The sequence below is a fragment of the Falco rusticolus genome, chromosome 3 (assembly GCF_015220075.1).
Source record: "Falco rusticolus isolate bFalRus1 chromosome 3, bFalRus1.pri, whole genome shotgun sequence".
NCBI classification, from domain to species: Eukaryota; Metazoa; Chordata; class Aves; order Falconiformes; family Falconidae; genus Falco; species Falco rusticolus.
Window position 1 is genome coordinate 36,001,735 of NC_051189.1, and position 27,012 is coordinate 36,028,746.

The following is a 27,012-nucleotide window of genomic DNA, read 5'->3' on the forward strand; positions in this document are numbered from 1 at the left end:
GCAGAAGACACACAAATAAAAATAAATATAAAGTTAGCCGTAATAATGAAATTGCTAATGAAGTATAATTAATCTATGCGTTAATGTAATTAATCTTGACTGGAGTTACAAGTGTTTTTAAACAAGTGCTTAAAAACAAGAGTTCTTAAAAGCATTAGATTTTAAGGAATTATTTAATTTAGAACACCCTTGTTAGGATATCTCAGCATTATTTGTATGCTTCTGGCTTTTCTTACTCATTTGTAACTGTTAAATAGACACTAGATGCCCTTCTACTGTAAATAATCTTGAGGACTTTGAGGAATACTTACAGATGCAAATGAGTAGGGAAGTAGTCTTTGCGTTTCTTCATGGAAGCAGGGGTGATCTACTGAATGACGTTCTTAAAAGGAATTTGTACCGTATGTTCCAGCTTTAAAGATTTTTGAACAAATAGTGTGTGTTTTCCATTTTTTTCCAGAAAATCTAAGCTTTATCCATTTAGCTGGAATTCTGGCCATGAACACACATGGCTCCTGTTTGTGTGCTTTCCAGTGTTGAAGGGAAAGGGAAAGGTAAAAACATACCTGCTCTCCAGCTGCTCACCTCACAGCCGAAACCACAGATGAAGATGGATCTGTGCTGATTTGCCAGGCAGGGATTTGGAGTGGCCAAGTGTGGTGGTATGACCCTGCTTGAATGCCAGGTGCCCACCAAAGCCCCTCTATCACTCCTGTCCTCCACTGGACAGGGGAGAGAAAATGTAATGGAAGGCTTGTGGGTCAAGGTAAGGACAGGGAGAGCACTCGCCAATTTCTGTCACAGGCAAAAAAGACTCAACTTTGGGAAAATTAGTTTAATTTATTACCATCCAAATCAGAAAAACACCTTCCCCCCACCCATCCTTTCTTCCCGGTCTTAACTTAATCCCTGATTTCTCTACCTCCTCCCCCAGAGCAGCGCAGGGGGGCAGGGAATGGGGGTTATGGTCAGTTCATCACACATCTCTGCTGCAACTTCCTCGTCACACTCTTCCCCTGCTCCAGCCTGGGGTCCCTCCCATGGGAGACAGTTCTCCATGAACTTCTTCAACGTGAGTCCTTCCCACGGACTGCAGTTCTTCACGAACTGCCCCAGCGTGGGTCCCTCCCACCAGGTACCATCCTTCAGGCACAGCCGGCTCCAGCGTGGGTCCCCTGCGGGGTCACAGCCCGGCCAGCAAACCTGTTTCAGCATGGGCTCTTCTCTCCATGGGTCCACAAGTCCTGCCAACAAACCTGCTCCAGCGTGGGATGCCCATGGGGTCACAGCCTCCTTCAGGCACCCACCTGCTCTGGCATGGGGTCCTCCATGGGCTGCAGGTGGAGATCTGCTCCACCATGGACTTCCATGGGCTGCAGGAGCACAGCCTGCCTCACCGTAGCCTTCACCATGGGCTGCAGGGGAACCTCTGCTCCGGCCCTGGAGCCCCTCCTGCCTCCTTCTGCACTGACCTGGGTGTCTGCAGAGTTGTTGCTCTCACGTAGTCTCACTCCTCCCTCTCTCTCTGGTGTAGATTTCCCCCCAGCACCCTACCCCCCGCCTCCCTCATCCCTTCTTAATAAGCTTTCCCAGAGGCGCTACCACCGTCACTGATTAATTCAGCCTTGGCCAGCGGCAAGTCTGTCTTGGAGCCAGCTAACATTGGCTCCATTGGACATGGGGGAAGCTTCTGGCTCTTCTCACAGAAGCCACCTCTGTAGCCCCCCCCACTACCAAAACCTTGCCATGCAAACCCACAATGCCAAGGAACACACCTGTCCCACGTTGCATCCCTGGTCACAGGGAGCTGCTCTGGTGTGGGGCAAGGCAATATCTGCCACCTCAGGCAGTTTGAGCAGATGACACTTGTCAGGAGCAGCAGTGCATATTAGCTAGCAGCCGTCGATTGGAAAAAATCTTCCGAACAAGCCCTTTTGAATTTTTAATAGGTAAATGGTAGCTGTTAACTGCCTTTGATATTTCTTCGTGCAGTCTGAGTGTTCTTTGATATTTCTTCACATAGCTTGCCTGCTTGTTTCCCAAAATCTGGGAAGACTAGCCTGAAAAAGTAATTCATGTGTTTTTGGTAATCACAGACAAGATTTGGAAGCTGTTGTTGGGCACTTTCTCCCTGAATATCTTAGTTTTGCCTGAGTGAAGACATACTGAAGACTTAAGTAAGATTTGATAATTTAAAGCTGATTCGGTGTTGTAAAGCTGGGCTCTGATCTTAGTAATAGGAGCCACAAATGGACTAATAATTAATTCTACATTCTTTTCCAAAGAAGGGCAGTAAGTAGCTGTATAGTTGAAGGAACATTTGTTGATACAAATGGAATTTTGCCTAGAAGTTAAAAAAAAACAGCCCCCAAACATTAGCATTAATATTAAAATGTGATCTGTGCTGGAATTACTGGGAATGATCACCTATATAAACTGGATCAGAGTTTAGCTGTTGTTTCACTGCAGCTGAGTAATATTTGGTCTGGTTCAGTTTCATGCAACTCCAGCAATGTGAAAAGAGCCCCAAAATAAAAGTAAATTACATTTATTTATATTTTAAACTTGTTTACATGGACAGATTTGTTAGTATTAACCAGAACTAGTTTTTGTTGTTTTTCCTGTTGTCAGTCTCATTCAGTCTTTTCCATACTACTTTAAAAATGTTCTTGATTTACATCTGTTCCTTCAGCAAGGTGGGGAAAAGCTGTAAACCATGAGAATACAAAGTACCGCTATAAATGTGTCGGAAAATAGTAGTTGAAGGAGTGCTGTTTCCTTTGTTTTTCTGAAGAAAAGGAAATGTTAAGCTATGCTAAGGTCACAAGTTGATACCAGATGTACTTCTTGGCTTTGGCACAAGACTAAAGCACAAATATGTAAAAGAAACAAACCCCACCTCCATTACAGCCACATGAAGGCTGTAATCATGAACCAAAACATGACATTCTCATATGTTAATTTATTAGCTACTGGAAATGTATATATTGTTTTCCAAAGAGAAAACTAGGGGGGGTGGGAGGGTTGATTCCATTTATGTTCTGTGGCCCTGATCAGTAAGTGCAGGGACTTGGCTGCTGCCTGTGCAAGGGGGTATTTTTATGCATGTGCTTACGTGATGGAGCACTGCATTCTGTTTTGTGAGCAGCTCGTGTTAACTGTTAAGGGTTTCATCTAAACCCAACTGCATTAGGAGGAAAATAGTAAAAATTGACTGGTTTGGGGTTAAGCTTTTGGTAGCAAGTGGTTGACATTATTTTCTTGCTGATGTCATGAGTTAATTCTGTCTGTAAGAAATGGAGAAGGAATGAAGGAGTGACTTCTGCAGAACTCTTAAAGGCAGGCACTGACTTGAAAAGACTCCAGTCTCACACTTAAATAACTTTTCATGAACGATAAGATGTTACTTGCTTGCCAACTCCCGAAGTCTGGTGTTGCACAGTACTTGGGCACCTATAGTGTCATTGGGAAAAGCTTCCAATGCCTGAGTTAGGGCGAAACCGCACCTAAACCGTCCCTGAGCACGTGCCCAGGCTCTTGTGAGAACCTGAAGCTTCAGGCAGAGCCACCCATGGTTGCACCATTGGACACGCTTGGGCCGTACCTTTGCCGAGCTGGTGACCTATGTACTCCTCTCCTGCCAAAAGCCCTTTAGGGACTGGGAAGAGTGGTGTGTCAATGTCTAATGCTGAGGACCTCAGCACATGAAACATGGCTCAAGCTGTGCCTCAGACTGTGAAAGCAGTGCTGTTACTCCCACTCACCACGTTGTAGAGTAACCTGTTAGTTCGAGTGTTTGCTTACCACCTAATGTCAGGGAAAGTGCTGCAGTGAGGAGGGGGTTCCTCCAACGAGCAGGTATGGAGGTGATCCAGCATCTATGCATCCCACTTCTGAAACCAGATGCCTAATGATACACCTGTATGAAGAAAAAGGGGTATCTTTCCAAGGGTACATGGTACCTCATTTAGAGATTCAGATGAGGCAGAGGTAAGTGCGCTGGGAGATTATGAGAAGGCAGTTAAGAGTATAGTAATGGTTTTCTTTGATGTTTTTAGTAATGGGAAGATGATCAGGTTTTTGTAGATCTGAGTGTCCTGAGGCTCAGAGTGTATGTCCCCTTCCCAGGGGATCTCCTCTTGGCCACGTGGTGGCTTGGCACTTGCTCTGATGCCTCACCACAGTCATGTCTTCCTGTTGAAAGTTGAGGATGTATTTGAATGCTTTACCTTAATCATGCATGCAAGATCTGACTGCTTATTGTGGTTTATGCTCCAGAACAAGTTATTTTTCCAAACTGAGCATTTCTTTTTAGAAAAATTCTTGTTTAAAAAAAAAGAAAAAAACACAACTGAAAAATCAAGTGTGGAATATGTAGTTTGTGTGCAGTGGCATAGATATGGTTGTTCTCTCTACATCCAATGCTTTTGGTTTCCTTTATTGAACGTACCGTTCATTACCAACGTGGCATCTAAGCATTAGATAAAATTGCTACTTAGCCCAAGCACAAAACTGTTGTAATAATGGCTGTTGTTATTTTTGACAGAATCCCTGAATGGATCTTGGAAAGAAGGAGGATTTGTGCCTTCTAGTACCAGCAGCAGTGGATACTGGAGCTGGAATGCTCCCAGTGACCAGTCCAACCCATCCACCCCATCTCCACCTCTGTCAGCTGATAGCTTCAAAGCTTTTCGGACACCTTCCCAGCCAGATGATGGTATTGATGAAGCTGAAACAAGCAACCTTCTCTTTGATGAGCCCATTCCTAGGAAGAGGAAGGTTAGCCTCATGTTAAATTCCATACCCATGGGCAAATAGGATGTTGGTAGACTTATTTTACTGTGAGAAGGGAACAGGTCACCCAAACAGCTCTGTATGTGTATCGCTCCTTGGCATCCAGTTAACATAGGTGCTTAGCCTAGCCACTATGTCTCACTCAACCTAGTCACCTACTGCACACACATGCTGCCATCAGCACCACATATTTGCGGGCAGATGGTGAGGTTCTACAGAGCCTCCTGCTCAGAAAACACTAGAGTGATTTCCAGAAGGTGTTGCCTCTGGCCATTCCAGGGATTTCTGTCTTACTTTGGCAAATTCTTTGTATGCAGGATGCAACAGGCAGCTTATACATGTCATCACAGAAACTGGATGTGGCCTTAATACTTCTTGTTCCCTGAAAGTGCTGTTTGTCTGACAGCATGTCAGATACCTTAATACTGTGAAGCTTTCTCTGTGCAAACATACGGAATGAAAAAAGGAGAGAGGGATCAGACCTGATGGCTTTTGATACAGTATTAGCAGTGGCCAAATTTATCCTTGGTAGGAGTGCAAAAGCAGACTAAATAAAACATAGCATTAAAAAAAAAAAAATCTGAAACTAACACCAAAAAAGCACCATTACGCTAGTAAGCAAGCTTCTCTTGAAGAAGAAAACAAAGAGATGGCAGTAGTCCAAGTTTCCTTCCCTCCCCAACGCAAGAGGACAGATTTTACGTAGCAAGATGAAAAAGGGCTTTTTGTAAGGAGAAAAACTGGAGAATTTATTCTCCTTAGTGACTTTGTTTCTGGCTCAGTCTGAGACAGTTAATTGCTTCATCACCAGCTAAAAGTTTTAATGATTGTTTAAACCTATTCAGATTTATCCTTTTGCTCCAGGTGTTGCTTATTTGCTGAGCTACACTGTTCTGCCCCTGCTTGTTGGAGAGGGGTGTAAAATGTTTGTGCTTCTTGCTAAAAAGGAAAACAAATATTTTGGAGAACACCTTTGTTATATTAAACTAGAAGTTAGAGTTGACTGTTAACCTAAAGACAGGGGGAATTTTAGCAGGTGTGGGACAGGAGGAGTGGGAATGCAGAAGTGTGCTGGTTTGCCTTTTATTTCTTAAAGTTCAGCTTATTAGCATCACTCTTATTGCTCAGCTGTGGTGAGACAGATGGGTTTGCAGTTGCCATCTTTATTGTTTTGTAAGTTGTCATTGAATATTTCTATTTTTGTACCCACCACAGATCTGTTACACTTTCTGTTCTGGTTTGCAGGGATTTTGCTCTGTAGGGCAAATGTTTAATTTAGATAAATATTATTACCCGCCGAACTTTTTTTTATAAATGAACTGCATTTCCTGCAGGCTTTTTTATTCTGGCCCCAGTGTGGTACTTTACCTTTCACACCTTTAGAAGCTGAAATAAAAATGTTCAGGTTATTTCTTCTTCAGGGCTGCAAAAATCAGAAGGAATAAACATGAAAATAGAGTGATCGGTAATGTTACTTTTACTCATTAAAGTTTCTTCCATTTCATGTTTGGAAAATGTCATGTTAGCAACCACTTCCTGTTAAGAAAGTTGTTTGCTTAAAAGTTTCCACTAACATAGTTATTCCTCACCAAGCCATTTATGTTCCATTATTTTCTTAAATAAAACATTAAGCCTGATGAGGCAATTTTTGGACTAGTCAGAAGTGGAAGCATGATTTATGTTCTTTATTTCTACTGGGTGAGATTTCATTTGGTTATGTTTAAGTACATGGGGTTTTGCAGACTCACTAGCACTGGCAATAAAGTCAAAAACTCAGTGGAGCTAGGAGATTGGTTTTACCATCAAACTGGAGATTGATGTTAAATCATTCTGTGTTCTTGAAGATGCATATGGTGTTCATGATGTCGTACCAGAATTCCTAAGATGTAAATGATAAGCATGGTGGTCTTCTTGTTGCTATAGTTCATGGTTGGTTCTGGGGTTTTGAGCTGATGGTAGTGTTTAGTATTATAAAAGTAAGAAATGTATCTATCAAAATTGCTAGGTAGATTATATTTAACTTCAGGAAAAGAAGAATTCTGTATCTTTTTGAATGGTAGTTGTATTATCAGATCAAAAAACTATAGAGGGAATTTATGTGTAACTTATTCCAAAGCAGAAGGTTTTCATACAAACGATACGATCAGGTACCTCAACTCTGAAAGCCCTTAGCATCCCTACTTTCAAACAGGAGTTGCTATAATGCCAAGTAACTATGAGAACATGCTACTACAATCAACTTGTATTTTAAAAAGCACATCAGCAGAGATTTTTGAAATTACATTCTAATCATCGTCTTTGTAGCAAGTGCTGAAACTTACTGTCTACTGGCATGCAGTTGCAAAGGATCCAAATTGAAGAAAGCAGCAAGTCAACTTTTGTTCAAGACACAGTGAAGCCTATACTTGACTCTAAGGATGTGCTTATTCCCTTTTCAGTTGAGCTTTGTATTAATATATTCATTTAATCTTACATGTAACTAAAATTATAGGATAAGAAGACAGTATTTTGAAGCTCTTCCTCATGTTTTCTGTAATATTGTGTTCTGTAATAGTAGAGAAAATTATTTTTGACATGTACAAATTATTTAGATACTATTTTTTTTTTACTTAAAATTTATAAAGTAGGTTTAATTGGGGGGTAAAATTAGCTTTTAAAAAATCTATACAGTTCTGCAACATTGGTGTTGTTTGTTGCCATATAGTGTGCTTTTATTTTTCTCCTGAGTCTTCAAAATATTAAACATTGGGCTGGTTATAGCCTTGTTGGCTGTAGTCTAAATTAATGACAATTCAGTTTAGGCCAGTGAAGGTACATTAAAAAATATAACAAGAATACTAAAATAAGATTATACAAACATCCTTTTAAAAATGTTGAACACAGCCAGATAGCTTCTCATTCTCTTGTCCAAGTGAGGGTCAAAGCAGCGTCTGAATGAAATAAAAGCAGGTTTTGGCAGCTTGTGGGTGAATATTGTCATAGCAGAAGCTACGGTTTTCTGGCACAGTATTTTTTGTGTGTTGCAAAATTCACAAGCAGAAATTTCACAAGAGCTTTAGGAAGATCCTAATTAAAGAAGATGCCTTGCATTAAATGAGAAGTCCTCATCAGCTGTTCTTTGAAAGACTCCAAAGAAATGTACGAAGTTGATACGTCATCTGCCTCTTTAGTGGGGAGACAGAACTGGAACTGGCAAATGAAAAAGCCATGCAAAAGAGTGGAGAGAGATATTTTGTCACAAACTGTTCCTGCAGCTTTTCACTGGGATTCTGTTGTGTTCAGTAGGATGACACTGGTGGACAGAGACTTTTACATCATTACAAATTCGGAATTAGAGGCTCTGAACCTTCACAGTGTTCTGTAGTTGTGTATTTGTTTTGGGTGGTTTGGTTTTCTTTCTATCTTCCTACAGCTAATGTTGCTTTATTAATAATTTTCAGAACTCCATGAAGGTGATGTTCAAATGCCTGTGGAAAAACTGTGGGAAGGTACTGAGCACAGCTGCAGGGATTCAGAAACACATACGGAACATTCACCTTGGGTAAGAGAGCAGTCTCTTTGGAAGTGTAAAGGATTTTGGTATAGAAAGGGAGGAGTCACACTTGGCTGGGGGGAGGAACTGGATTGTCCTTGGCTTCTCTGTCTCAGGTCCTTAGGTTTCTGAGGAAATTGCAGAGTAGTGCGTCAAGGTGAATGAGAATGTCTTCCAGCAGTGAGGCACTTTCTTTCCTGAACTTTTGTGAAGCTCACACTGCACTTCCCTAACAGCTGCACAACTCGGGCATTTACTTTGTATGTGCTATCTGCACATCACATCCAAGCTGATGCTGTGTGAAAGATGGCACATTTCAGGGTCTTGCATGAATACTTTTGTCCTGGTTTCAGCTAGGATAGAGTTAATTTTCTTCTTAGTAGCTGGTTTCACTAGTCTTGTTTCACATCAGGTGCTTGTGATGGTTCCGAGTCAATGCCAAAAAAAACCCACCGTAACACCAAAAAACCCCAACACCTAAGACAAAGAAGCTGAAGCTGCAATTCCATGTGTATGTTACTTGGACTAGAAGCAAAAGTGAATGAATTTTGTATAACATAAGCCTGTTTCAGAGCTTTACTTTGCAACTGAAATCTCCTGTGCAATATGCTGAGTAACCTAACTGTCTCATGTAGTTACAGTGGAGACTCATGGTCTTCACCTGTTAGGTATGTGGACATACATCTCTGTTGTGTAAGTCTGTGTTACACAGTGCTTAAAAATTAAAGGGACTATGAGGAAGTATTCTGGTGTGGATCTCCAGAGAGTCTTGCAAAGTCATAGTAGTTGCTGTTGGGCTTAGGCTCTGAAGGGTGAGGCTATCAGGAACAGAGAAAATCTCTCTCAAAACACTGAGAGGAGAAGAAACCCTCTAATCCTACTTCTTTTCCTCTCAGACTTAGATGACTTTCTTTTCCTCTCCCCTTTCCCTGCAGCCAGAATGCTGATAAAGTAGGTAGGGTTGAAACTGGGAATACTAATTTATTAATAGTATGAATATATTTGTGCATTTTTCTACAACTTAAATTTACCTTGGGGTTCTTGCTTTCATTTAATCGGTCTTCAATTATTTATTTTGATACAGACGCGCAGGAGAGTCTGACTACAGTGATGGAGAGGAGGATTTTTACTATACAGAAATCAGGCTCAACACGGACTCGGTAGCAGATGGCTTAAGCAGTCTTTCCCCAGTCTCTCCATCTTTAGCATCTCCTCCTTCCTTTCCCACCCAAGATACAATCCGTCCTGAAACTTCCTGTGCCAAAACTGAGACTAAATTGATGACACCTCTGAGCCGCTCAGCTCCTACCAACCTCTACCTCGTACACACGGACCACGCTTACCAGGTAACACTAGTGAGAGTGATCTCCATTGATTACTCTAATGTCATTAATGCATGAAGAAATGTCAGATCACATTTTTTGGGTTTTAAAAAGCCAAGTCTAGTTTTTTGGGTTGAAAATTTTTCAGGGCAGCCCAAGGGGTTCATCTTATTTAAATGCAGATGTCCATTTTTGAGCTAGTCATTTGTTTCTTTGTGCTCCCACCATATCTGGTGGATTTTGGGTGCTGTTTATCCAGCCACACATAGGTGCATACTTCAGGTTGGGAAGAGTTGCTCTGTGTATCCCACTGCCTACATCAGTTAATTCTCCACTGACCATAACAGGGGCCCAAGGTGACATGCTGAGATGTGGTCTCCTGCATTGTAAAAATTCTCATTCAGCCAGTCGAATCCCCAGAGTCTTCAGTTCAGCTCTGCTTGTACTGCAGATATCTGTAGGCAAGTACCCAAGGGATCCCAGGAACAATTAATTTCCTTTATTTGTACAGTGTGAAATGTCAGTTTGCTTATGTGAAGTAGAGCAGGAAGAATGAAAAGGCATATGTGGTATCCTCCTCCTCTTAGAGGTAATGCTTTGCCAATGGCAAAAATCCAATCAGATCCAAAATGTGCTGTTCCAAAAACTTCCAACTAAGTTTGGACAGAAAGCATTAATTTTAAAAGTGCACTAAAATTTGACATATTTTGGTCTGGATACCATATGAGAGAAGAAGAATAGAGGCTTTGAAGTAGTGTGGTCCATGACCTGTGTATGCAGCCGAGAACTGAACTCTCTTAAATTTATCAGATGCAATAATTTTCCTATACAGCTTTGTGCAGATGAAACCTTTTTGTTGTGCATCTGGAGCAGACCCACTAGAAGGGCAGAGGAAACTACACAGAATTCACAGGCTTGTTTAGACTCTTGTGCATGACAGAAAGCATGGGTGGAGGCTTGGCATCTCAGGTGGGAGCTACATCAGGTAGCACACCAACCTGAGGACTGATCAAGCTAGCTGGGAGAAAGGCATTCTTCTCAGTCTAGCTTAAACCCTGCCTCTCAGAGAGTGCAGCAGCAAGTCTAAGCTGCTGAAAAGAGTCTCGCTTCATTTAGGATTTACAGTCGTGACCGCCCTCCCTACAATTTGGAGGCTCACTCAATCTTTTTTTATAAGAAGCCTTTGAGTAAAGGACTTGCCTAAGGAAATCCTAGTTCAGATGTTTAGGCTATTTGAATTGGATTTGAATTGATGTATTCCATGACATGAGACTACAGGTGTCTGAGCCCTGTCTCCTTTTCAAGTTGCTCTGGTTTCAGTACTTCATTTCATCAGCAAGGAGTGACAGTCCACACTGTTGAAGGCTTTCTAATTGGAAGCGGGAGGTGGGGTCCCTGTTCAGGCATTCAGATTGTCCTTGCAAAGGAGGCAGCTTCTGCAGAGCAGGTCCATGGCATCTTGTGCTAGGGTCCCTGTAGCCCAGAAAGAAGAGCACTCTCCAGGAGGCAAGGTGGAGATTCGCCTCTCACCAGCAAGAGGAGGAATTGATTCCAGCTTTCACTCACAGTATTTAAACATTCTTGTGACTAATCTGTTGTGTAAAAGAGAATAGAAGAGACGATGATGACGGCATCTTTAATACCACCATATTTCCTGCAGTTTGCTTGCTGGAGCGAGCCATGTCCAGAATTTCAAAACTTTTTCTACTTTTGAATATTATCTGTATCAAAACAGAAACAAAGTATTGAATGGGAATGTAGCGATGAAGACAATCTCTCATACGGATGAGAGCATGAACGCTGAAATTACTTCATTAGGAGGGAAGAGGCAAAATTCACAGCTCAAGGAATTTGGATAAGGGAGGCTGAATAATGTTCATCCCAGGATACCTGTTAAAAAAAGGGAAAAACTATGGAACCCAAAGCTGGGTCACAAGAATCCTAAACAGATCTGTTGGATGCAATTTCCCGTATGACTGGAACATGGCAATTATAATACCTGCGGTAAGAAAGATATAAAGGGAAAGTGAGCAGGCAAGTCCTGACACTTGTCTGACCCAGTCCTGTGGATGAGGAAGGATTTAGAAGAATAATCGAAGAAACTGTGGAAAGTACAGCAAATGAGGTGAACTGCAATGGAGGAACCCGAAAGGAAGATTACACTAGAACAGTCTAACATGTTCCTTGGACAGGGTAGCTTTGTAAACAACAAAGAAGCAGTACAGAACAAACCCCTCCGGATTCGAGGAGAGCATTTGATCTTAAAACATATAGTCAGTATTTCTTGGGCTAGAGAATAAATTTAGTGTAGGAGAGGAAGCTGGGGAGTCGGGGAGAACAGCAGAGAGTTACTTTGAAAGGGCTATTGAATGTTATTAGTGGAGTTGAATGAAAACCTGGGTTTGGGCCTGATCTCAGTTTCATTTAATCATTTTGGTACTACACAAATACTGTCATAAACTTTCCTGATAATGAAGTCAGGAGACGTCAGCAGTACAGAGATTTATATATCATGCTTACATGGCTGGGTGATCTTCAGAATAATAGGTTTTGGATGCAGTTTAATGACAGAACACGCAAAGTGCTGCATCTTAGGAACTAACGAGATTTTTCTGCTATAAACTTGAGGTAGTTAGAAAATTATGTGAGGAGGAAACCTATATTCATTAATCAAGCACAGAATGACTATGAGCCAACAACAATAGAGCTGTGAAGGGGAAAAAAAGGTCAGTTTTCTTGGGTAATCAATATCTGGAAGAGACAGGGATTTTCAATGCTGTTGGACAAGACCCCAAGATAACTTCAGCTGAGATCCTGAGTAGAGTTCTGGTCAACTAAGTTCAAGGGCAATGGGCTTCAGTTAGAAGGGGTGGAAAGAAGGTGATCAGTGAAGAGGGAGGACATGGAGAGCCTCTCCAGCCCAGGGACTGAAAGCTCAGGCAAAGCAGGAGCAAGGAGAGATTGGGATTGCTGCCTGGGGAGAAAGTGAGAGGACAAACATGGTAAGGGAATAGGACAAGCACATGCTATTTCAGATGTAAGGGCAATGTTGGCACAAATAAATAATTATAAATAATCCACTAATATATTCTGGTTGGAAATCAGATGGAGGCCTCTAAGCAAAGTGAGATCGGGGTATAGAAACTCTTCAGTTTGTTGTAATGTTACAGTGTTGCTTTATGGAAGAGATCGTCCAAAACGTCAGTGTGAAAAAGGCAACTGTGCTTGATGAGTGAAGATGCACATCTGGGAAGCAAATGAACAAGGTGATTGTCTAAATCTGATCATGTTTGAGGCAGATATTTAGACACTGAGAAAAAAAAAAAGAGCTGAGCACCACAGTATTTTGGGTAACTGAAAATCACAGCAATTTAAACTTCTTATGTTTCGTTATGAAACGAGTGCCTGTACCTGTTAAAATTTAGTTACAGAGGAACTACAGGGGGGCTCTTTCAGCATCTGGGATGTCCACTGCGGATCTTATTCGAATACCTGAGGAAGACACTGTGCTGAGCTCGGCTTTGAGCTGATACCCTGATGGGATCTGAGCAGAGGCAGTGCTGCCTCACTGCCAGCCCAGCTGCCTCCAGTTCTTTCTGGCAGAAGTGCTGTGGTCATTCACTCCTTCCCATTTGAACAGGGTTGTAATGAAGCACTACTGGTACCATCTGGAGTTGCCAAATTTTTCTCGATGCCTTTCAGTGAGGTTTTTATATTTTATGGATCTCAGTGGACATTTGCTTCACATGTCTGTGTGGGTTCTCTTGGAGCTATCAGCAGGCTCTGCAGCCTGCAGAGCATCGCTGTCATAGACGGAGGCATCCAGTGGTCTCTGTTTCTTTTCCTTGGAGGGACTCCAGGGGATTGCTTCAGCGCTTGTTTACTCTGAAGATGATCTTTAATAGGACTATCAAGTTGTAGTTTTTCATCACTCCTCTCTGCCTGGTGGCTCAGGGAAGCACTCTCTTCCTTGAAACGGTGAGACAACTTCAGCAGCCTCAAACACAACTGCCACTTAAATACCACGTGCAGGCAACTGAAGGGCAGAAGTAAAAGCTAATTTCTAATAGCTAGTTCTTTGTAAGTTTAAACCAAGGAGCCTTTTTTTGTGTTGAAAGCTTGAAATTCAGGAGTCAAAGAGAGCCTGTGTTCATAGTGGCTGCTCCTGCTCCTGCTAGGCAGGGTAACTGCAGGGTATGAATTTCCTGACTCTGTAAATTAAATGGAATTCAAAAAGGGGCAGGGAAGAATTCCTGAGGGCTCATAGCCCAGTGGGAAAACTAGAGGGAAGGCAGAAGATGAAAGACGCTCAATGGTCTGAGCTCATATTATTGGGTATTGCACCACAGGGCAGCACTGGATATTATAGCCCAGATGGGAAGAACATGAGTTCAAGGGGTCCAGGTGTCCTTCAAATATTTGCTTTAGCTTAGTCTTTTAAGAGCTGTTTTTTTGAATCCCAGTGATGATTTTCAGCTCCTTGTTTTTGATAGGAAAGACATTTTTAATTGGAACGATTCTTAAAGCATTTATCTGATAAATGAGAAATGGCCCACCCTTACTGTTGATTATTAACCCTGTTGTCCAAGAAGCCTCGTTATCTGGTCTTCAGTTGTTTAAACCAGCTGCCATCAGTCTAAATACAGCCTTGTTTATCACTGTGGAACAGGGGGTCATTTGTAGGACTTTTTGCTAGCTGGCATTATTTTGAAAGTTACTGGTATATGATGTTTGATTTTGTGTGGGTTTTTGTAAGATCTAACTTTTAAAGGTTTTGGATGGATTCTTGTGAGAGGTGCCATCTTTCTTTAAAAAAGGTTTTAAGAACAGTGACATACATGTCCCTTCCTTACTGGCTTATCTATGATTATCCCTCTTATAAGGGTAAAATGCTTGTCACCGTGCAGGTGGTTTCCACCTTGGAAAGTCTTCTGTAGGTTTGCAGTTTCAGGGAGCGAAAGATCCTGTGAAATGCTTTGGTAGAGGAATGGTTCTTCTTACTGGAATAACATTTTCTTTTCACACAGGCCACTCCTCCAGTGAACATTCCAGGTTCAACAAAATTCACTCCCAATGGCAGTAGCTTTAGCATCTCTTGGCAGTCGCCTCCGGTTACCTTCACCGGCATTCCAGTAAGTGAATGACAAAAAAAAGAAAGAAAGAAAAAAACAATAAGTTTAAAAGGACTTTGTGTTTTGTTTCACGGTGTCTCACAATAGAATTAAATTCGACTTAACAGATACCAAAAAGAAACAAAATAAATATATGCCTCAGTTTGTCAGCATGGCTGGTTTTAACACTTTGCCAGTCTCTTTAATTCAGTACAGTTAGTTGTTTTTTGAATCGGTGTCTACAGTCAGAGAATTGGATCTATAGTACATATGTTTTTAAATTATATGCTTACAAAAGAACATTCTTATAGGTGCAGAGCCTGGCACTATATGCTCCTTTTTGTGCCACTAAGAGATTTCTCAGAAAGCTAGATGGAAAATCAGCAAGGTGTTCATTATGCTAACAGGCTAATTGGTTTCAAGCAGTAAGGCTGTTACCTAAAGGAAGTCTGAAGCATACTTAAAAGTCAACTGAAAGAAACAGTAAGGTGAAATGCAAAGTCTGATTTTTACATATAGAGGTTACATATATGTAGCCCCTATTGTTAGCAGAAAATTGTTGTTTTATACAGAAAATGTGTTCAATACATATTGCATTTTGATATTAATACATATTGCAGTTTTACAACTTTTTAATGAAGATATATTACATGTATGTGTTAGATGTTGAGTCAGCCCTGACTCTTTCTTCAAAAATGTTAGTGTACGAGACCTAATTTCATGACCAGTACTGCAAAAATGTGGTGTTTGCTTAAATATCAACTTCCAGTAGTCCTAAACGTAATGTAATATAGATGTGGATACTGTAGGGGGAGTTAAAAACCTTTATGAAGAGTTCAAAGGGATTAGGCTTCTGGTGCCTAGCATGGCGAATACTAAAAGTAAATGTAAATCACTATTTATGAGAGTGGAAAATCTTCTGTATAATGAATAGAAATAAATATTAATGTATTGTATCCTAATTTTTATTGGAAAGCATTTTTCAGTATAAATTGGTATTCTGAACCATAAACCTTTTTGATATCATAACATCTCATTTAATATTACACTTAATGAATTTATGAATTTTTAAAGTGTGTTATATAAGGCACATTGCTAATCCAAAGAACCATATAGCTTTTTTTCTACTGACAGTGAATGTTACACATGGCGATAGGAGATACTATTTCCCTCCCTCCCTTCTCTTCACCAAGTGAATCTCCAAAGCTTCTTACTGTCAACCTTTGGCAAATCTTGGAGATTTTCTGCAGAGGCTGTGGCATCCTGCAGAGCTGATAAAAAATGAAAGTGGCTGAATCAATTACACTGTGCTCTGCCAATGAATATTTATTAAATTCCATCAAGAAAAAACTAACAGTGAAAGACATCATGCTGGCAGCAATTTCAACAAGAGTGCCTTGACAAAGCATGCTATCCATAAAGTTCCTCGAGAATTTTATTTCCCAACAATGGGCTTGATATGGAGTAATTATCAAACTGGCTTCTTTTGTGTAGTAGCAGAAATTGGTGCTAGGAGCGTTGGGAATCTAAAAATGCAATTAGCTACATTGTAAATCAGACACTTAAGAGGACAGGATTAGACATGTACACATTGAATTTACTTGTTCGAGCAACAACGTTGATCGGTGGCTGTAGAGTTGAGAGTTCTTAAAAGAGTTTTAAGAAATGCAAAATCACTTTCTTGAGAATTATATGGAGATGCCAGTGATTTAAGTACAATTTAAAAATAATCCCAATACAAAAACCTGGGAAACAGTTATGATGGCAGAATTATAAACTGCTCAGGGAACGATATGAACTGTCTTTACATCTCTAAAAGCATTTATAAGGCTGTTTAGCAAAAAAAAAAAAAAAAAAAAAAAAAACAACCACCAACAAAATGAAACAAACCAACCTGCCTGAAAAACCCAGCCTTCTAGGTTTGCACACATTTGACTATTCTTTCACCAGTGGGATAGAATCATCAAGTAGAACCATAGAATGGTTTGGGTTGGAAGGGACCTTAAAGGTCATCTAGTTCCAACCCCCCTACCATGGGCAGGGACACCTTCCACCAGACCAGGCTGCTCAAAGCCCCATCCAGCCTGGCCTTGAGCACTTCAGGGATGGGGCATCCACAGCTTCTCTGGGCAACCTGGTCCAGGGGCTCACCATCCTCACAGTAAAGAATTTCTTCCTAATATCTAATCTAAATCTACCCCCTTTCAGTTTAAAAGCCATTACCCATTGTCCAATCACTACAGGCCTTACTAACAAGTCTGTCGCGATCTTTCATATAAGCCTCCTTTCTGTACTGAAAGGCCGCTATAAGGTCTGCCTGGAGCCTTCTCTCTTCCAGGCTGAACAACCCCAACTCTCTCAGTCTGTCCTCATAGGAGAGGGGCTCCAGCCCTCTGATCATCCTCAGCCCTCTTCTGGACTTGCTCCATCAGGTCCATGTCTTTTTTTATGTTGGGGCCCTCAGAGCTGAATGCAGCACTCCAGGTGGGGTTTCACAAGAGTGGAGTAGAGGGGGAGAATCACCCCACCTTGACCTGCTGGCCACACTTCTTTTGATGCAGCCCAGGATACAATTGGCTTTCTGGGCTGCAGGCACATGTTGCCAGCTCATGTTGAGCTTCTTGTCCACCAACACCCCCAAGCGTTTCTCCTCAGGGCTGCTCCCAATCCATTCTCTGCCCAGCCTGTATTTGTGCTTGGGAGTGCCCCGACCTGTGAGCAGCACCTTGCATTTGGCCTTGTTGAACTTCTTGAGGTTTGCACATTTCCACCTCTCAAGCCTGTCAGGGTCGCTCTGAATGGCATCCCTTCCCTCCAGCACATTGACTGAACCACTCAGCTTGGTGTCGTCAGCAAAATTCCTAGGGGTGCACTCTGTCCCACTGTCCATGTTGTTGACAAAGATGTTGAACAGCACTGGTCCCAGTACTGACCCCCAAGGAACACCACTCATCACCGGTCTCCACTTGGACATCAAACCATTGACCACATCTTTGAGTGCAACCATTCAGCCAATCCTTATCCACCAAGTGGTCCATCTGTCAAATCCATGTCTCACTAGTTTAGAGGCAAGGATGTCATGCAGGACAGTGTCAGAAGCTTTGCACAAGTCCAGGTATATGACATCGGTTGCTTGTCCTTCATCCATCAGTGCTGTAATGCTGTTGTAGAAGACCACCAAATTTGTCAGGCACTGTTTGCCCTTAGTGAAGCCATGTTTGGCTGTCGCCAGTCACCTCCTGATTTTCCATGTGCGTTAGCATAGTTTCCAGGAGGATCTACTCCGTGATCTTGCCAGGCACGCACAGAGGTGAGACTGACCAGCCTGTAATTCCCTGGGTCTTGTGGACATTGAATTTCGATGAGACCGAGCACTGCCTACTTGCTGTTCTGGGAACTGGGGTGTTTGGACAGGCATCATGACTTGCATTAAGTCCTTGCTTTCAGGCAGCCTTTAGCAGAGCAGTACCCAAAGGCCTTTGTGAACATGAATGTGCTTATCAGCAAGTTCTTAAGTGCCTCAAAACAAGCTGTACATACAGCTGGATCAGTCGGGGTTCAGTATGCGGCTGCTTTAGGCTCAGGGGTATTCACAGCATCTAACTGTACGCATTTATTTAGAAGGTTTTTAGTGATAGAGGAGAATTAGGGGAATCTCCAAAGTCCTTATACTTTCTGCTCTGAGTCACACATCAAGTTAGATTCCCAAGGCAGACGGAAAATACACTTTTTCTTAGCATTTTCCTAAAATAACTTAGGGAAGTGCAAGAGAGGGTTGAGTATTGGCAGAGCTGTGCATCATTGGTAGGTGCAGTTCTCCACGTGAAGCAGAAAGGACAAGTTCGTGTTTGCTTTACCACTTGAGACTGAACTAGGAGAAAAAATAAGGCACAGCATGAGGACGAATGAGCAGAGTGAATTAAATGACGCAATGATTTGAGCAATGATGAGGGATGAGCAATGGTGGAGTCTGTATCTCTTGGTACTGGAGGACTTAACATAATGACCATATAGTTCCACTTTTATGTAACGTCTTCTGGAATGCCAGCATGCTCTCTAATGTGTGATACTGATTTTTAACCTGCTTGCTCATAAGACCCAAAAAGGTTGAACAGGAGAGAGTATCTTTAAATTTGATAATCTGATGTTTACAGGTCACAAATCTCTGTAACCACAGGTTCCCCTAGGAGACGTAACTGGAAACAGGTTCTTGCTTCAAACACACGTTATTGTTTCACGTTAATTGTCTGTGTTAGACAGCGCTTCAAACATGAAAAGCCTCCAGGGGCAAGGATTGCCTTCTCAAGCCCGCCTCTAGTATGTTCTTGGTGTTGCCTGCAAAGGAGTACAGCTAACTGGTATTGTTAAGACCTGCTGCAAAGTGTATTAAAATATACTGAAGTTCAACCTCGGTGCAGTTTAGCTGCCTTGGTATGCCAGTCTGTGGAAACCATGGTGTAGAGACCTTCTCTGGAGAACGTGAGGGAAGGCGCAGTCTGTTCGCTGCAGTTACTGCTCAAGCCTGTTCTGTGTTTGGAAGCAATGAGAATTGCTTATAACACAGGAGGTCATCAAAGTACTTTTTTGTTTAATGATAACCAAAGACTACCTTGAGTATCAGTTAGTAGTGGTAGATATAAAAATTTTCTGTTTTTTAAAATGTTTAGGCATCTTAGCAGAATTGATTGGAGATCTGTGGTTGCTCTTGATGACTAGAAAACCGTGCAATGTGTAGTAAACGGCAAAGACTAGAAAAATGTTACCATTTTGCATTTTGTCTTCAGTGTTTTGATCGTTACTAGGTAGAACAAGGTAAGTGGTTGATGAAAGATAGGAATAAAGTAGTAGACAACACGCTGCCCTCTATTCTGGAGTGATAGGATAGAAGGAGCTAGTGTCGTCTCTGGACGTGTAAAACATGACTTAGGGTAAACAGGCAGAGAGGAAATTCTTTCAGGTTTTGGAGATATATCAGTAACGGTCAAAACTTGTTTAGTGTGAGCTGCACATGCAGTTAAATCAGAAGTTTCTGTAGTTAACAGCCAAGAGTAAAAGTTGAGAATGTGTCTGCATTCCACTACAAGTCTTGGTTAGTTTTTTGTTACTGTGAAGCAGCTATAAAATAGACTATATAAAAAAATCAAAGCACATCCTATAACTCTCTTGAAGTCAGGTCAGTTGCCATTCTTCCAGATATTATGAGACTGCAGCAATGCAGGGAACTATGATAGTATCTGCAGTTTCTGGCTGCTGGAGGCAGTGAGTTTGTGAATCAGATGCCAAAATGAAGCTTGCTATGTTTTGTACATAACAAAAAATGAGTGTTCATAAATTTTTTTCCTGTGTTTTAGATGTAAAGTAGTTGTGGCCTTCACCCAGGAGCAAAATAAGACCCTAGCAGTAAATAATTTAGGAATTATTTAAAGCCAAGCTTTATGCTATGTGATTTCTCGAATAATGTTGCCAACTCCCAGGGTCATGTAGGAGGCTTATTTTGAAAAGTCTCAGAAGACCAAACAACACCCTTCACTCGGGAACATTCACAAAGGATGACACCTGCTGAGAAGGTTTACAGTGCAGAATAAAGGAAATAATCCAGTACATCTTACTAGCAGCATTGATCAGAAGGGCTGCCTTGCACTCCCATTAAAACCTTGAGGGCCACAATGTTACTGCCCTGCAGCAAATGCCCTTCTTCCAGGCTGTCTCTCCACAAAGACTGCCAAGTCACAGACAGGAGCAATGCGTGAAATCCCTTTATTTCGTAGTGGTTATTGGTATTGATCTCAGCATAGGCTGGAGTTTTATTTTTCCAGTTATTTTCTCTGCTGACATTGGAGGAAGTTTTCATAAGAGCTATTCAGAGTTCTTAAATAGGAATGAATGCATTTTCTGTATTTCCTAAAACCTGCTACGATGCTAATCTGTGTTCTGGTCTGTTCTGTTAGGATGACTGGAAGTACAGGGAAACAAAATGGAGCTAATATAATGTAATGCTAAATGGACATCTTTCTAAACAGACCTACAACTTCTGTTTGTATGTTGTATGATAACCTTTCCTGGGTATCCTTGCCACCATGCATCATGAATTGCATTTTCTGGGAAAAGTGTTTATACTACATTCATATGTGTATGTTCTTCGTAAGCAGTTTCTTTGTCTGTATTGACAGGTCTCACCAACTCATAATCGTCCTGCAGGGAGTGGAGAGCAGAAACAGTCTCACACAGTTCTTTCATCACCGCCTAGAGTAGCGTTTGGCTTGAGGTATGGGACCATTAGCTCCTGCTGACAGACCAGCAGCCTCAGAACCTGGAGGGCGTTTAGTAAATAAGATGTCAGTGGCCAAAGGAACAAAAAGAACACGCTACCAACCATGATTGCAGTTGTCAGGCAGTTTCTTACTAGAACACTTCAGAATAAGCATTCTGGACCTGTTTTGCGTTTCATTACCATCAAAGGTAATGAATTCAGGGGAAAAGTGAGTTGTTGTGAAATGAAAAAGGCAGACTGAAGCAAAACTGCAGGCCTTATGGCAGGCATGCCTGGAGTTCAGATGCAGATCTAAATTGCCCTGTAAAGCAATGCTGCCCAGATTCGCTGCTTCAGCTGAAGCATCCTGAACTGCATTACGTGGCTCTGCTTTTTTCCCTGAAAGGCTGGGCTGTTTTGTGTGTTCAGCACCATTTCAGTCAGTGTGGTATTTGGCCTCAACTGAATTCTAAGAAACGATATCTTACAACAAATTAGATCGAAGCAAAGCTTTTTATACCTTTTCTTCCGAGACACAAGCTACATTCACTTCCATTAAAGCTAACTGATGTTGGACTGGAGTCTACATTGAAAGTGTTCAAAAAATTACGTTGAAAAATCAGACTGTGACGCTAAATTTCTTACATTAAAGCAATTCCTTATTTCTCACAGTCCTAAGTGTGACTGTACGCTAAAATGAGACAAAAGGGAGATTTCATGCTTTTTATTTTCTTCGTGACTCTCAGACCATTGCATATGCTACAAACCAAACTTAGGATCTTCCCAGTTCAGGGATTGTGCCCATTAATGAATGTTAACTAATCAGAGTGATGTATAGATATGCAAGAGAGGAATCACCAGGCAATTCCGGTGTGTGCCACGCAGCGTGTAACGCAGGTATTAAACAATTCTGTCTGTACAGTTACTTGATTCAAAGATGCCAGGGCAGATGGCACTGCTGTAGTGAGCATTGGGTTACTCGTTGTAGCGTTGCTCCTCAGGTTTGCTGGCTCGCTATGTGTTGAATAAAAAGATTTCCATTTTAACGGTTACTTTGATTATTTTCTAAACTTCTGAACTTTTGAGCATGGTTATAAGATGAAAAACATGACAACTGCTACAGCTTTAAAAGCAAATACTGCCTTCCTTGCTGACTTTGGGGATGACAGAGAAGGAGCACACATGAACGTGCTGCAGATGAGGGCAAGGGTTAAGACTTGTGTTCAGTCACTTGGTTGTTTTTCAGTCAGTGAGCTCAGAGCAAACCATGCAGGAAGCACTGGCAAGCTTGGGAGCTGGTAGCTTTTCCCCTCTTTTGCATAGCTGCTACCTACTGGCAGTCAAGGTCTGCTGCTCAGAGCTATGCAAAATATTTATACCGCAGCTCTACAGCAAAGAGGACTTCTGCCTGGCATGACCTGAACTGTATTGTAGAATAACTATGACTATCCATTACGGCTTGGCACTTAATGTGGCTGAAATACCATTTATCTAGATCAAGTTTAGGTGCTGGCTGAAGTCAGGCCTGGTGTATTGATGGCATCACCCTTGGAGCAGAGGAGCAGGCGCAGCAGCTGCTGCAGAGGCCGTAGAAGCCAGGCGAGGAGGACGGGTCCCTCAGAGCTGTGGAGTCACAGCTGTATGTCTGTCTGCTTTGTCAGCTCCCAGCTGACTCAAAACCCCTTGGAAAGGCCAAGGGTTCTCTGCCTGCCGCACTCCATTGAGATTGTTGTCCTGATCTTAGGGTGGTAAAGCAAAGCTACAAAAGCATCTCGTTAACAAGCTTCCCTTTCTCTCTGACAGGAAGCCTAGAGGGGAGGGGAAAAAGTGTCGGAAGGTCTATGGGATGGAGAACAGAGATATGTGGTGTACTGCCTGCCGATGGAAGAAGGCCTGCCAAAGGTTCATCGACTAAAGATTGAAATTATGCAGAGGATTTGGGGATGGGAAATGACAACAGCAGAACCAGATTGCTGTAGCTGCACTGTATCACTTCCCATTTTCCCTCCAGTGATGTGGTGTTGGGGGTTTTGGGGTTTTGGGGTGGGTGGTTTTTTGGGTTTTTTTTTTTTTTAAAGAGCTTTGTTTTTCAAAGTGAAGCACTTGTAGCCAAGGAGAAGCACTAATCAAAACCTGTGTGGAGCAATAGAGAAAAAAAAAAAAAAAAAGCAAAACCAAGAACATACAAGAAAATTCTGTCGTACTAATTATGGAAACCAGAGCAGCTATTAGTGTTTTTCTGTAAAAGAAAGGAAAAAGTTAATTTTTTTGCTAACTCTGTGAGCTACTTGCTCCTTAGGATCATTTTTAACCATTTCAGTCTCTGTGCTGTGAACGTCTGTATTTGCTAAACTGAACAATTTTTCTTTTCCTGAAATGAAGATCTCTTTTTGAAAGCTTTCTAATAAACACTTCAGAGTCATATAAACTACAGTTTTCTCAACAAAAGCTGTACCAAGACTGGAGACTGCTAAATAATTCTCCTGATACAAAGGATCATGTTTATATTATATTTTTGGAAAGGGGATGTGGGGAGGAGTTGGGATTTTCATTTGTTTGTTTATAGGAGAAAAGCAAAGTCTGAATTTGCAAGAAGGACAAGCAGTGCTTCTGGAAGATTTTTAAACCAGGCACAGACCAGTGGAGTGGAACAAAGTAATTTAAGTACCAAATTGGATGTTGATCCTCTAGAGGAAGAAAAGCAGCAATGGAAAGTCACCAGCAGATATTGTCACAAGAAGCTGAGAGAAGAAATTCAGTGATGCTTGATTGAAACCCTTAAGAATATAATGGGGGTCCAGTAGCTATTAGCGCTCTCCCATTTCTGAGGGAGGATGAACAGTTGGACCAGCACGGCTGTTGCTGCAGGAGGCCTATAAAGAAGTGGTAAATGTGGCCACTAGGATTATATGTAATACCTATTCAGGGACATGATCCAGCCCAGCAGTTCTGCTCTTGCTTCCTTTTCTCTTATTTGAGAGATTGTTGTTAAGATAATAGTTTGCTCAGCTTATTTTTTCCTCCCTATTAAAGTTGCTAAGATTTATTTGACGCAAAAAATTGGTAGAGAAAAGGAAAATGCCCCCTTTTCACATGTCATCTCAAAAAAGTACAACAGCAAAGGAACAACATGCTTATGGTAAAAGTCCATTTCTTAACTCCTTTTGATGTACGAATTAACAAGTTTCTCTACTTGCAATACTTGGATAGATTTGGGTGCTTTGGTTTCTTTGTCCATTAGAAGGTATACAGCAGAATGCGGCAAGATGGTGTTCTGTCTCAACTTGTATTGAATTACCATTAATTAAAACTTCCTTCAGTTTGAAAATGAAGTGAGGATTTACTAGGCTATGAATCTATACAGTTAAACAATACTTGCCTATTAAAGAAAGCCAGACTCCTTAAAGAAAATCAAAGACATAGAAGCAAAATTTTGCTTATCAGTAGAGGCATGGAGGACCAGAAATTCCTGGATTTATTTTTTTTTCATACAATTTGAAATCAGACCAGAGCTTTTTCTTTTTTATTGTTGTTAGACAATTATTATTGTCTAAGATGGCTCATTCTCACTGAAATAAGGGAACTCTTAAGTATCTAAACAGCTTTCTAAAATGTGGTCCAAAGTTCACTTGGTAGCTTTATTAAGTATGCATTGCTACTTATGCCTGTGTAAAAGCACAAAATAACAATGCAGTTGTTTAGAATGTACACTCTGAATTCAGTAATGTAGTACTGAGAAGTAAAATTTATAGTAGGAGCTACCGAAAGTTATTATCTGATTTTCTTTGAACAAGCTAATTGGGCGATCAGATGCTTAATTTGAGGATGCTATTTCTGCATTTGTTTACAAATTGTGTCATTTACGTGTGCAAGTGGCAAGATATGCTTGCATGCACGCAATTACTTGATTTTTTGCTCAATTGTGTTCTCTAAGTCATTTAAAAAACCAAAACAAAAATCTGACTCTGAAATCTAATAAGACCCTGAAATAAATATACATAAGCGTGTATGAGTATTTATATATATATAAAACTATATATTATATAGGTTATATATATATATTAAAAAAAATTGGGATCAATAGGGAGGAGAAAGATTGTTTTCTTTATAAATATAAAAAACAAGACACTAAAGGTCAGTGGATATACATAGCCACTGTATTATGTTGTTTCCTTTTAGTGAATTGTGGGTCATGGTGGTTTTTTGGATGTTGTATTTTTTCAATTTCCTTAGTAAAATACCTCACAGTAATTCATGGTTATTTCATCTTCAAACACCGAGCTTGTGGATGGTGTATTTACTTTGGTAGAACTTAGAAAATTCGGGACTTTTCCAAGATACTCCTGCCAGTTTGCCCCCTCATTTTTACGAGCACTCCAAGACTTAATTAAAAAGCGTTCCATAATTAATTTGACTGTTGTTAGACTTGACAGTATTTGCCTTTATATTTGTTGTTCCCCTCCTTTTATATTTTCCATTTTGCTTTGGAAGATTTTTTTGAAAATAATGTATCCGATTGTATATTGTTTCTATAATGTCATGGCATTGTGAGCACCTTTCCTGAGGGCACTTTACGAATTATTGTAATAAGATTATTCTTTATGAATTTCTGCACAGGAGAATGGTTTTGTTGCCAGACCGGATTGCCCTCTGGTACAAATTCGATATGGATTACATATAGGCACAAAAGCCACAAATCATCGAAACAGGATGAAAAGTTGGTATTAGCAAAACAGAGGACAGAAGGTACTTGATTGATCCTGCCAGGACAAAGCTAAATTACCAGTATTTTTACACAACCTTTAATCAGCAGTTTATATTAAATCAGTTTTGCATCTCATGGCTGTGGCATTTTGATTCAAAAGTAGGCACTCCTCGAGTTAACGTGTCTCAGCCGTGGCCAGCGATAGCAAGACAGCACAGCTGTCTGGACCTGCCTGAAGCGTTCACCGGTCGCTTCATGCTTTGAACTCAGATTACTTCATGCCGCATGAGCACTTCAGTGGCCGCCGAGATCCCCTTTGTCCTCCCGACACACCCAGCAGGAACAGAAATGTCAGCAAAGCCTTTCCTGAGCTGGCGGTATGGAGCGTGATCTGAAATAACCTCTTCCATTTTTCAGTCTCTCGCTTCTGTGTTGCTTTAGGCTGCATCGGTGTCCTCCCAACGTCTGATTCATCTCGCGCTTCTGCACCAGCCTCTCTGAAAGAGCCAGATTTCTTTGTTTTCCCAAGGAAGAGCTAGCCTGAATGCTGTGGTCATTTATCGTCATTGGTACATGTCATTTCCCATATTTTTGGTTTCTCTGTGGGAGGTAGGTCATTGTCTCTGACCTGGAGAAGTCAGAAAGAGCAGCCTGAACACATCACACTGTCTCTGTGTGCTAAAGAGATTTGGACATGGGTTCATTTATATCAAAAGCCAGATCTTCCCCCCAAGATATAAAAATGGAAGGATCTATTCTATTGGGTTTAACCACTTAGTATTATTGATGCTGGTAACAGAAATTGCCAGCATCAGTATCAGAGTGGAGATCAACTGTATAGATCCCAATTATTTTTTTCAGGAGTTTTCGTGCTATAACAAAGCTATTTCCCACTTCCCCATTTACCCCATCCCCCAAAAGATCTGGAAAAGGAGATAATTTTAGAAGTGGGAAATTTTATGGCAGTTTTTAAAATGTGACTGTGCTCCAGCTGCTCCTATATGAAGCTATTGGATGTTACAAACTCAGATTATCTTAGTCATAAAATGGTTTCCACCTGAAACAATGTGCCTGATTCTCTAGTGCCTTGCACAAATCTAACAGGGTACGCAAAATGCAGAGTGAGCAAAAACTCTTCCATTCCAATTTGCAGGTTTATACCTACTTTTAACAAATACCACTTGTCAGCTAGCAGGTATCTTGTCACATAAGCTAAACCTGTAAGCACTGCTTGTGTGACTAAGCTGAGCAGAATGCCTATCGGTTGAATTATTTTTTCCAAATGATTAGTGTGTTAT

At 41.2% G+C, this 27,012-nt stretch overlaps 1 protein-coding gene across 13 annotated transcripts in view; it reads left to right on the forward strand.

Annotated features, from left to right (window-relative positions):
• LOC119144790 (zinc finger protein 704-like) overlaps window positions 1-25,849 on the forward strand; it is a 240,270-nt gene extending 214,421 nt beyond the window's left edge. For 12 of the 13 annotated variants that reach the window (XM_037380580.1, XM_037380572.1, XM_037380579.1 and 9 more), the window contains 6 exons: window positions 4,547-4,779; window positions 8,235-8,335; window positions 9,411-9,672; window positions 14,676-14,780; window positions 20,930-21,024; window positions 22,813-25,849. In XM_037380580.1, coding sequence (XP_037236477.1) covers window positions 4,547-4,779; window positions 8,235-8,335; window positions 9,411-9,672; window positions 14,676-14,780; window positions 20,930-21,024; window positions 22,813-22,924 — 908 coding nt within the window. In that variant the 3' untranslated portion in view covers window positions 22,925-25,849. The remainder of the gene's footprint in view (window positions 1-4,546; window positions 4,780-8,234; window positions 8,336-9,410; window positions 9,673-14,675; window positions 14,781-20,929; window positions 21,025-22,812) is intronic. The other variant, XM_037380583.1, reaches the window with a different exon arrangement.
• The last annotated feature ends 1,163 nt before the right edge of the window (window positions 25,850-27,012 follow it).